The sequence below is a fragment of the Sardina pilchardus genome, chromosome 5 (assembly GCF_963854185.1).
Source record: "Sardina pilchardus chromosome 5, fSarPil1.1, whole genome shotgun sequence".
Lineage (NCBI taxonomy): Eukaryota > Metazoa > Chordata > Actinopteri > Clupeiformes > Clupeidae > Sardina > Sardina pilchardus.
The window spans coordinates 35,874,470-35,887,270 of NC_084998.1; the positions used below are offsets into that span (position 1 = coordinate 35,874,470).

Below are 12,801 nucleotides of genomic sequence, written 5' to 3' on the forward strand. Positions count from 1 at the left end.
GCGCTCCGTACCAGAATGTTTGTTGTGATCGTCATGTCCATCGATGTTGAGGATTATTGGTACAAGTCGTGTGTTCTTATCTCTGTGGCGACTGCTAATATTCTGATGAAATAAACAACTTGAAGTAGAAGTAGTTGCTTACCCGCCACAGTGGCGGGTGTGTTGACATATTTCACCCGCCAGCGCGCAAAACTACACGCATTTGGCGGGTGGCTAATTTCCATCCCTGATGTGACCCCAGTATATGTTGAGACATAAGGGTGGAAAAAGGGATACATTTATAAAATGCAAATGATTATGTTAACAATGTCATTGAATATGTTGTACAAACAAGAAGAGCGAAATGGTAAACTTTTACGAAATCATCATCCACATCATAGTTTGATGCTGTCTGGGGTTATGGACTTGACAGTTTTGCATGGAATTGCCCATACAGTATATCCATATATATATATATAAATAAATATATATCCATATATAAAGATTTGACACATTGCAGTTTTTTAATGCTGGGGTTATTTATAAATCAAAGAATTATGGGTAGATGTGGTTGAACTGTGCAACATGCAGTTTGTGGACAAGAGGCAGACGTAACAGACAGATATTTGTGTTTGAGAGGGTGGTGTTTATGTGTGTGTGTAAGTGTGTGTGTGTGTGTGTGTGTGTGTTTGTGTGAAAGTCTTCGTTGCTGGTGCCGTTGTGGGTCAACTCAGCAACATGCCGTTTGTGGACAAGAGGCAGATGTAACGGACTGACGTTTCTGTTTGAAAGAGTTAACACATTGCAACTTATTCAACAGTGAGTAAACTGCGGATATTCCTGCAAAGCAGAATAGCTATACTCCTAACATTACTCGTATTTGTTCTAGAAACAACAGTCACGTCAGTGTAAGAATTCGGCAATCGAGGGCAACGCCGCCAAACTTGAAGCAGCTTCGCGTCTTTGCCAACTTTGGCGCTTGGTTGCATCTCCTGCTGGGGCGCTGTCGCGGCACGTCGGAGCAAGCACACTTCGCACTTTCCCACTGGGGAAATGCCTTCTAGTTTAATTTAACACACAACAAAAGTAATTTATATCCAGAAAAGCCAGTAAAATAAAGTGTTACCGAAAGTGTTCTGAACTGACAAGTGGCAGTGGACTCCAAATGCAATGATATTGGATTTGTTTAGTTAATTTAAACACAAAACAAAACTATATCCAGAAAAGCAACCTCATTTTAAAGCCATCATTTTAGAACTACAGTACAGTACGTGATGGTTGATGTCTTCATCATGACTATTTTGAAAATGGACTTGAACTTCCTTTCGGCATCCAGGCCTCCACCACTCCTTGTGGTCTCCTTGAAGAAGAAGTAATACAATATGAATGTATTGAAAACATTCTTGGAAATATTTATAAAATTCTGCATATATTAACTTACTTGCCTCTTCTACTTCCAGTATATATATCTCTGACTTGGTACTGTATCTCCCATAACTCAGATGAGACACAAGTCATGTTCTCATCCAATGACAATGCTTGGAAAAGAGTTCCTTCAGACTTAGAGCCAGACCATTATTACGGCCAGATTGTTTATATAACTTCATCATACTTAATGTGCATTCTTCATGCTGAATTCAATCCCAGACTGTCAGACAACGCATCTCTTATATAAAACCATGGCAAGAAAGAGCTGGCTAGATACTTGAAGAGATAAGAGACCGTATTGATTGTTCCCAACAATAACTAATCAAAGCCGCATTTTCCCTCCATGTTTTAGTAAATAGACTATGATATAAAATACATTTATACTAAAACAAGGGACGTGTTGCGCACTGGACAGCTATTGATTCGCCTTTGGTACCAGCATGGCGCTATGTAGTAAGAAAAGCTGTGTAGGTAATGCACTATTTATTATGTAATAATATTTTTTTGATTATTCAGATTATATTACTGCTTTCTTGCTGATAAATCTAATTCATTTACAGTAGATAGATAGATAGATAGATACTTTATTGATTCCCAAGGGGAAATTCAAGAAGTAGGGTAGTGTCAGTGCAGCATAGTTGCCCATAGCATTAATTATACCTTTGAACAGACTTCTAGACATGTAATAGTATAATGATGATGAAACAAAATTAAGCATTCACAATAACATAATTAAATATCTGCATAGCATTTGGCCAGGGTACAAGTATAAAGAAAAGGAAATCTGTTGGTTGCTTACACAGATCTTAGTAATCAGAGGTAACCCCAGAAGTCAAAGGTCACCAAATGTGTTGGGTGTCCCCAGGATAATGTCATGAGTGTGGGTTAAGTTTGGTTAAACATGTTAAAGGGTTGCTGAGAAATTGGCTTACTTTGGTTTCGTGATCTCTACGTCATGTTTGATTGGCTGTCACGGGCAAACACCCTTGAATTTCAAGATGTTGATGTGTGTCATGGTCTGAAGATCATCTGCACGATGTTTCGAGAAGATTACAAACATTTGTGACAAGAGAAACCTTTAAAGGTTATGGATCAAATCAAAGATGGCAGAAAATCCAATATGGCTGAAAAAGACATTAAATATGTGTTTAACTCGGCTTGGCCCAAGTCACAGGTCCACACTGCAGTTGCTCGGGCCCGCCATCGCCGCTTGCGGCTATATTTATTATTATAGTGGACCTTTTCATACCAGTGCACTGTTTTGGCTTTTTTTGCACTACAACTCTTGGAATTTGGCAGCTACATGTGAAATTACTCTCGCTACTCAGAGACAGAGCTCTGGCCTAGGGCGTGGCTCAGGGACTCTATAGCGCCACCTAGCGCGCTGTTTGTTGTGGTCGACACATACATACACGAAAATGAACCACATAGAAAAAAGGTTATGAATTGGATGTGATTTGGCAGCTACATGTGGAATTGCTACTGCTAGTCAGAGACAGAGCTATGGCCTAAGGTGTGGCTTCGGGACTCTATAGCGCCACCTAGCAGCACGTTGTCTGTTGTGGTTGACAAACATTCACAAAAATTAACCAAATTTGGTGGACTTGTGTGTTATTGCTATGGCTAGTCAGAGACAGAGCTTTGGCCTAGGGTGTGGCGTAGGGACTCTATAGCGCCACCTAGTGCATTGTCTGTTGTGGTTGACACATACATTCACGAAAATGAACCAAATTTGGTGGACTTGTGTGTTATTGCTATGGCTAGTCAGAGACAGAGCTTTGGCCTAGGGTGTGGCTTAAGGACTCTATAGCGCCACCTAGCAAATTGTCTATTGTGGTTGACACAAACATTCACGAAAAATTAACCAAATTTGGTGGGCTTCTGTGTTATTGCTGCTGCTAGTCAAAGACACAGCTCTTGCCGAGGGTGTGGCTTAAGGACTCTATAGCGCCATCTAGTGCATTGTCTGATGTGGTTGACACGTACATTCACAAAAATGAACCAAATTTGGTGGGCATGTGTTTTGTTATAGCTATTCAGAGACAGAGCTCTGGCCAAGGGTGTGGCTTAGGGACTCTATAGCGCCACCTAGTGTGTTACCTGTTGTGGTTGACATAATACATTCACGAAAATGAATCAAATTTGGTGAGCTTGTTTGTTTTAACTGCCGCTAGTCAGAAACAGAGCTCTGGCCTAGGGTGTGGCTTAGGGACTATATAGTGCCACCTAGCGCATTGTCTGTTGTGGTTGATACATTCACGAAAATTAACCACATTTGGTTGGCATGTGTGTTATTGCTACCGCTAGTCAGGGATAGAGCTCTGGCCTAGGGTGTGGCTTAGGGACTCTATAGCGCCACCTAGCATGTCATCTATTATGATTGACACATACATTCACAACAATTAGGTAGGCTTGTGTGTTATTGCTGCCGCTAGTCAGGGACAGAGCTCTGGCCTAGGGTGTGGCTAAGGGACTCTATAGCGCCATCTAGCCTATAGGGAGGGAAAGTAATCTCATCGCCATCTAGTGGTTGCGTTCCTAGAGGCTAGCGGGAGTGGAGGTGATTTTCTTTTAGAAAAAATATATCGGCCCACGATGGGAACTTAGTTAAATGCCTTCAATATGCTATGCATTTAGGTCAGCTCTATTGCTTCTAGTGGTCATACTTTATTTTTTAGGATCAGTTTAATTGTTTTGAGTTTGTTTGTAACATGGTGATAACGAACTACAGTAGCTACAGTAACATTTGACGTCACCAGTTTGGGCGCTTCATCTCCAACTGATCAAAACGGCAATTTGCTTAACTGGCTTTACATATTTTTTTAATAACAGAGAGCGATGTAAACCGTGTGGTAATTACCTTTATGTTGGGATAACTTGTGTCGTGCTCCTACTCACACAAGAGCTGGCAGTAAGTGTGATTGTCTACTAACTAACCAACTAGCTAACAAGCTAATAAACAAACAATGCTAGGTGAGTAACGTCGTCGAAGGGTGTCACGTCACTTGTAGTTGTAGTCCATTTATGAAATGACATGAGCAATTACGTTTTTTTAAAATAAGGCGAAATAGGGTCTGCTATTTTCACAGTTAGTAGATTATTACAGTATGCAGACTGAAAAATATTTTTGGTGGATAAGATCGCTGGTATAGCTGCGTAGTATTTATTTGAAAAGTCAGTCTATGGGACTTAACATTGGAGCTGCTCTTCGATAGGAACACAACCGCTTGGGGCGCTGGTTTTCACTTTCCCTCCCTATTGTCTGTTATGGTTGACACACATTGATGAAAATTAACCAAATTTGGTGGGCATGTGCGCTTGCGGCTATATTTCTCATTGTGTTTTGTAATGATTACAATGTGATAATTAGGTCCATAGGTCACTTCCTGTGTGTGCGTGTTTGTATTGGTACTTTTATTTTGACATCTGTCACTGGTATTTGAGTAATGAATGAATGGTTATATGCACCTTGGCATAGGTATAGCGATAAAGAGGGAGTAGGGAGAGCACATTTTTGCCTGCTGCTAAATGGAACAACGCTCTTTATTGCATCCTTTGACCTCACTTGACCTGAATTTGAAGAATCTGTGTTTGTTTGGAGTGAGTCTGCGTGTCCACCTCCCTATCTTAGCCTCTTGTGACTCAAAGTTTTAGTCACCATACTTCCCTTCACTCAAATTGTTATCAGGGGTGACAACAATTGTGAATGCTGTAGATAAAAAGCAATCAGTTTACTTGTTTTGGTACAATAGATCCCACAGATGTTTTATTGTTTTAAATTCGTAAACACATGCAAATTAGTTCCACGTTACATACCAGTTGCATATTTTACAGTACATTTACTGTAGTACTTTTTCCACTGAATTTCAGTTATAGTAATTTGTGCATTTGTTGTCTTATGTTGTGTTCGTAATCTAAAGAGGTTGTTAATTAAGATGAAAAAAAGAATAAGACTAGGTTGTACAGCATGTGTTTTTGAGGGCTTTTATGTGATGTCAGAAGGCAAAGTTTGCTTTGTTTTTGTTGTTGTTTCTATATCCATGCTTTGTTCTGATTGCACACCTGTATCAGTTTAATACTCAATCTGCTCTGAACAAACAGTGGATGATGATGTACTTGAAACAATCTTTAAACACTTTCTGAAAATCTATACGTTTGTCTCATTATGCATTGTGATTTACTAAAACATTTTATGAACATATTTTCATTTGTGAAAAATATTAAAAGGAAAAAGGAAGGAGCCAGGGTACTTCAGACATGAAGAACAACATATTAGGTGAAGGCTGAAAGAACACAGGCTGAAATAAAAATAGCAAATATACTATATAATCCAATACAAGGAGCAAAATAACAAAACAAAGACAAAGGTCAAATCAAGGTCAAATATGGTTCTTTCTGAAAGTGTGGGTAGTTGGGCGAGGACGGTGATTGATCTCAAACCTTTTTTTGTTATTTTTCGAGTCCAACATGGAATGACTGCAATTTGCTAGATGTAAGAGCACCATTCAAACCTGTTTGCTTTTATTATCAGATTAAGTGAAAGTCCACCTATAGTGTAAATGGATCTGCAACACTTGGACGACACCCAGAGGTTGGAGATGATGTTCCCCAACCTTCATAATGAATGCAGAATTAGACACATATTTATCAAGTAGCGCATATTTGGCACAACACAATGCAAGCAAAGACATTTTAAATGGTGTAATTCAAACAGAAACATATGGACTTATCTATCCAATGAATTTATTGGATATATCAATTTATTGTGTTTCATTAGTGTTAATTGTAGGAGTTTAAACATTTGTAAGGGGACTATGACACCAGTCATGATGGACACTAAGTAAAGTGACGTCCCAGTCGAGAGGAGCGGTAATCTGCCCTAAGCTGGACGAAGGTATGGAGAAGGTTTCGGTCCAGGTTGGTGAGCTGTTCTCCACAGCATACTTGTTTGAGGTTGTCAGGGGCAACAACAAGGAGATTGCACAGGGCATGAAGTGTATCAAATAGCTGGAGCACCAGTGGAACCTGTTATGAGGAAAAGGCGGATCATTAGCATGGCAAGTCGTTTCTGACACCTTCATCAAAAGTGTTACTAAAAATTCCAAAGGATACACATTTAAACTCCACAGTACTGTATATTACTATATGTTCTGTATCTCTCAGACAGAAAAATCTTAGATACCTCAGTTGCCCCAGTTTTCTCTGACCTTTGATTGATTGACTCACCCTAAAATCTTTGGCACATCGACGGTATTCAGCAACGTCACAGATGGCCAACATGCCTCCCATAGAGCTGTAGGTGAACTGCTGTAGATGCTCATGGATGAGCCGGTGGAAGCGCACACCCAGCTCTGCCAGAACAGTGTCAACATTCTTCCCATCCATGGAGCGGCGCACACGTTCCACCTGGCAGCTTACATACACGCACACTTTTGAACATGCCTAAAGTAATAGAAATAGAAAGGTAACAAAGAGTATGGGTAGCTCCTGAATTCTTATTAGTGATGTAATGAATGATATATATTTTTAGACAATTTCTCATGTCAATTCATAAGTGCTTTAGTAAAGAAGTCTTCCTATTAACCACTATGTCACTAAATATTATTTGTTTTAATTTACTATTACGTTTTAAAACCATTTTATTCCTATTTCATTTCATTGTTATATTTGCAATTTTCAAAATTGATGATGTATTTGAGGGCTACAACTTAAGTCAAAAAAATATTATTTAATTTTTTTGTGGTAAGCTCAGTTTACTCAAATTCTAGCCTGATTCATGATTTTTCATTGGCTAGACTTTTTTGCTAGTTTTAAGAATTCTAACCTAGTCAATTTTGCTTACTCCATTGGCCGATTTTTTTGCCCAATACAAGACAATCTGACTAGGTTTAGGAATAAGGCTCAATTCTTGAAGGGCCTTTTTTCTTTTCAAGTCTATTCTCAATCTTCCACTGCTACGGTCGACAACTTCACTGTCTGGAGATGAAAAGTAAAGTCTTCCAAGAATATGCCACCTGGGTCCCATCTAGTGGTGTGCCGTTATCGGCGTTAACGTGCTGCGTTAACGTGCAACTCTTGTCGGGCGATAAAAACAAAATATAGGCGTTAATCTATTCTCAAAGTTGGGCTCGGAGCTGGGTCTATACCACGCAAGCTATGATCACCATCACTTGATATTTTAGCGCGAACGCCAAATGAGTGCGCCTGAAAAAAGTCTAGGTCGCACTGGTGCACCTGACGCTGCTCGGCTGCTTTCTTTCACAAGTTGTCATTGTATAGTAGACTATGCGTGCAGCTTCACCAAACAAGTAACTCCTTGGCCCGCTTTCTCTTGCTCTCCCTCTCCCTCTCCCTCGCTCTCCCGTGCACGCTCAATGGACACCTGCCCCTCTACATGCACATTTAATCCAAATAAAACGTTCACAATCGTGAAAACAATGATGCATAGACGTTAGCTAAATTAATATGAATTCCGGTTAGCATCATTCCTGCAGAAAGTTGATTAAAACTCTTACATTCGTCACTCTTGCACGAGTTGACTGATGATCTCAATACCAATGTTTTCCAACTCCAAAACTCGAAAGGAGAACAAGTGTTAGCCCACATTGAAACTTACAGTAAACATGTGGGGAAACTGAACAGTCCAACCAGTAGGCCTAAACCAGGGGTCTCAAACTCGCGGCCCGCGGGCCAATTGCGGCCCGCGGGATGATATTTTGCGGCCCCCGGCCTGAAGTCGAAGCTTAATGTTAGTGCGGCCCGCGCATGCATCTGGGCATTTTATATTTTGTAACAATCGTGGGCTGGGCTCTATGGCTGCGCTACCATAACTCAGGCTCGTGACAACAACACGAATTAGCAATTGTTTAGGTGCTGTGTCCACCAAATGCGTTTTTTACAGCCAGAGCGCCCAAAACCTCCTCCTCTCGGCGCTTCGATAAGTGTTTATTGTTGCTAAGTTACCAAAACCAGTGACGGTTTATAACGAGAAGTGCCATTGACGAGCCCGGCGCTGTTCTAAAAGTTGAACAGATTTCAACTTTGAGCGCTCTGAGCGCCGACTTTTTTTTCCGCCGAGGGCGCTCAGCGCTGTGAGCGCCGAGCTACATAGACTTAACATTGAAAATTGTCGCCGTCGGCGCAAAAAACGCGTTTGGTGGACACAGCACCTTACTTGCAACATGTTCCAGCCTGCAACTTTCTGTCAAAATAATAATGCCTAAGTTGCCCCTTGAGGGTATTTTTTATGCGATAAACGACACGGGTTAAAACAGACGGGAGGTACGGTGACAAGTCTCATTTGTAGCCTAGACTCCACCTGCTAGACATCAAGTGTTTCGATTCAAGCAACGTTTTCACGAACTAGCCCCCTCATTAAACGACACGCAGGAGACGTGCGGTTTGTAATGACGCGAAAGCGATGCATGCAGGACATAGTTTTGCACAAACTGAAGCAGAAATACATTGTTGAAACAAAAAATCACGTTTCATGAGGTCTTGGGTCTGTTATTCACATAATCTGATTCTGAAGTATGTCTGCCTTTTGGAGATTATGATCGATCGTAATTGACAGTGATCTGGGTGCGTCTGTGAAGGTGCGTCTTTTGAGTGAACGACAGTGTTTTCTAGCGGCTACCATGCGCCGACCCTCTGCCCAACATAATTGAGGTGCCAGTGGTAATTGAGATGATAGTGTCCTGGACCCCGTACAGACAGCTGAAAAACTACGAAGTCACTTGACAGGCACTGATTTGACCAGGCTACTTCATTGTATACAAAAGCGTTGTGTTAGCAGCCTAGTAGGCGTAGCCATAGTTTACTGTTGTTACATTTTACTGTTTTGCTGTTAATTTCTTATGTAGGGGAAAGGACAAAAAAAGTAAAGTAAAACTGCTCAAATATGTTCAACATTCAGTATTTACTGAGAGGTGCATAATTCGAGGTAGTTGTCATCCAGACATCATATGCTGATTAGATAGGTAGGCTGTACAGTATTTACACCTTCGTAAACCACAGACTTGGGGGGGGGGACCTATGCGGCCCCCCAACCAGTTGATGTTGGTTACAGTGGCCCCCAGCTCATTTGAGTTTGAGACCCCTGGCCTAAACTATGGTAAACTAGCCAACTATGCTACGTTGTTTACATTTTGAGGCTTCAAGCAGACAGCTGAATTAGAGGCGGAGTTGTAATATGAATAGTAGGCTACAATCAATCTGCATAAAGTGTGCGGTCATGAATATCAGAAATTTCAGTATGTAGAATAGGCCTATTTAAATGATTTTGTAAAGAATATATTCTTATTGTGTATCAAGCTTTTTTTTAGGCTTTTTGTTCTTCAAAAATCATTATATGAAAGGACAGCGATAGAAAGCTGACCTTTTAGCGTTAAAGGCGATGCAATGAAAAATGTGGGTGCACCTACATTTTGTACTGGTGCACCTAAAATGAATCTAGATTAATCTAGATTAATTTCAAGATTACAGTGAGATTAATCTAGATTAAGAAAATTAATCTATGCCCACCTCTAGTCCCATCACATCCAACATTTTGTTAGCGGTCAGACATTTCATTCATCACTAAGTTCTGAAGGAGATCGTTTTTCTATCAAACAATTAAGGGTTACACCTTTGCTCAAGATTAAGTTTACTAAATCCAGCTGATGTTCTGAACTATACACCTGCCTCCTCCATTCTCTTCTTGTCAAAGTTTCTTGAGAAAGTGGTATTCGAGTAAGTTTCTGATTTCCTATCTCACAACAACTTAGTGGACGCTAAGCGGTTTAGTTTCAACCATGGTCATTCTACTGAAACTGCTCTTTTACCTGTGACTGAAGCATTGAATGTAGCTAAAGCCTCTGCTCAGTCATCCGTATTAATTTAACTTGATCTATCTGCAGTGAACCATGACATTCTCCTCTCTACATTTCAATTTTGTGGCCAGTGTAGCCTCCCTGTAACTCCTTTGCTACTCTTCATTGACTTCCAATAGTAACTCACTTCACTCTGGCCTATAGGACATGTACTGGAACTGCACGTTGCTCTTTTAATTCCATGATCCAGCTCTACGCCCCCCTCTTACTCACTGTGAGCATCTGAGCATCTGCCATGCCAGCCTTCTATCAACCAGACGTCAAGACCCATTTATTCTATGATTCCTCGTTGGTGAAATGATTTCCCTAATGCTTCCCAATCCTAATTAATTCTAGTGATAGCTTTAGGATCTTAAAAGTGTCTGAAGCCTTATGTTCACCTTGTTTCTCACTTTTTCTATAGAGAGTTGCAGTGTGTATATGTTTTTGTTAAATTCTACTTCTGCTAGTCTATTAATAATGGTAATGGGGGGCTAATTTTAATGTTAATGTAATGTTTATTGATTGTTATGTCATCGTAGGTTGCTATGTATAATGCCTTATGTATGCCACTTCAGATAGAAGTGTCTGCTAAATGAATAAATGTAAATGTTACATAAACATACTGTGGTATATTGAATCATGACATTGTTCTCATCCTCAGGTCTGAAGTCTGTTTTCTTTTGCTCAGTTGCCAGGATGTGCTTCATCTGTCCCACCATGCATTTCAGTGTCCTTCATTGGGAAAAAGTCCATATTTACTTTGATTAGATGTACAGTTTAATATGTATTTATTTTCTCTTCTCACTCACTCACTCACTCACTCACTCACTCACTCACTCACTCACTCACTCACTGCAAAAGTCTAATACATTTGTTAAAAATGCTGTAATGTGTCAATTTGTGTAATAGTTTTGTTTTGTAAAAATTAAATCTAACCAAGTGTTCTTAATCTTTTATTAAGAACAAAACATCTATTTGGTATCATTTTAAGTATGAAGAGATTTACCGCGCAACTACAACATACGGAAAAGTAACAGAAGCTGCGTCTCAATGTTGCTTGGCAACCATTCAGATAGAGATATATTTCTTGACAGAAGAACGATTATATTTCTCGTTGCTGTGGCTTTATTTCATAAAATCTTGCCAGATAGATGTAGAAACCGTTAAAGCAATAAGCCACTCAAGTCGGTAGTTTACAATGATTTTAAACAGCTCCACTTGCGTGTCGTGCCTGACAACGTCCCTTAGCTGTTCTAAAATCGGTGTAAACTATGGCCTCTCGAGGCTTACTGCTTAAGTGTACTTTGTTTGAGTGGTAGCCTCTTAGTCTATGTGCAAAAACATCTTTGTTCTTCTTTGACACAGCGTTTCATAGCATATAGCTTATACTGTATATCAATCCATCCTCAATGTAGAGCAGATTGTGGGTTGTTGTTGACACCATGAGTAACTATGAGTCCACTATCATCACTGACAGACCAAAACTTACCTGTCAATTCCCATGTCCAGCTTAACCTCCATTTGCTCTATAACCTCTTTCTTCTTGTGCAGACACTCAGTCAGCTTGGGGGAAGAGCTAAAATGGACAACATGCTTTAGAGAACATGGTTTAAAATCACAGAGTGTGGAGATTGATGCATTCAAGAACAGTAAAATTATGCATTGCACTAAAATAGAAAAGAAAAAGTTGGGATGTAGTGTAAAATCCAAATAAAAAAAAGAATGTGATAACATCCGAATCTGAAACACCCATATTTAGCTGCACAAATAACATAGACAACCTATCAAATGTTGAAATGGAAAATTTCGACTATTTCATAGAAAAAAAAAATTGAATTTGATGCCAACAACATGTTTCAAAAAAAGTTGGGACCGGGCCAAGGAAATGCTGGAAAAGTTGTGTAATGATAAAGAAAACAAAAGGAGGAATAGTTTACAACTAATTAGGGTAACTGGCAACATGACAGGTATTAAAAAAAAGTATCCCAGAAAGGCAGAGTCTCGTACAAGTAAGGATGTAGAGGATTATTATTATTTTTTTTATTTTTTTTTAAAGCATCCCAGAAAGTCCCTTACAAGTAAAGATGTAGTGGAATTCATCACACTATGCAAACAAATGACAAATGACCCATTTTTTGTCTTACAGTCTGAAATCAAAACACATAAAAAAAAAGTTTTTCCAGTTATATTTACTTAATGTAGCTGTACAACATCAAAATAATGAAAAAAAAGGCAACAGTTCTGAAAGTTAATAAAAAATTAAAAACCAGAATAACAGGGTTGGAAAAGTCATCATACCCCTGACTTTATACTCTGTAGAGCTTCCTTTTGGTTTACAGTGGGTATGGGTTGAGAATGCACCTTCTCCCGCGGGACTCCCGAAGAGATCCCGCAGGCTGTCAAGCCGATTTTTTTCGAGGCTAAGGCAATGTACCCAAACAACCACCAGGTGGCAGAAAGTTTTAACCCGCATTTCAACTGCATTTAATGATGAAGACCGCATATCCGTCAATAGTCGACTCCTTCATCTCATTTAATCATT

At 39.8% G+C, this 12,801-nt stretch overlaps 1 protein-coding gene across 1 annotated transcript in view; it reads right to left on the reverse strand.

Annotated features, from left to right (window-relative positions):
- Nucleotides 1–6,128: 6,128 nt before the first annotated feature.
- The window catches only part of exoc5 (exocyst complex component 5), an 83,976-nt gene continuing 77,303 nt past the window's right edge, over nucleotides 6,129–12,801 (reverse strand). The window contains exons 15-18 of the mRNA XM_062537384.1: nucleotides 11,749–11,835; nucleotides 10,883–10,991; nucleotides 6,634–6,849; nucleotides 6,129–6,432 (exon numbers count right to left, since the gene is read on the reverse strand). Of these exons, the coding sequence (XP_062393368.1) occupies nucleotides 6,244–6,432; nucleotides 6,634–6,849; nucleotides 10,883–10,991; nucleotides 11,749–11,835 (601 nt within the window). The 3' untranslated portion in view covers nucleotides 6,129–6,243. The remainder of the gene's footprint in view (nucleotides 6,433–6,633; nucleotides 6,850–10,882; nucleotides 10,992–11,748; nucleotides 11,836–12,801) is intronic.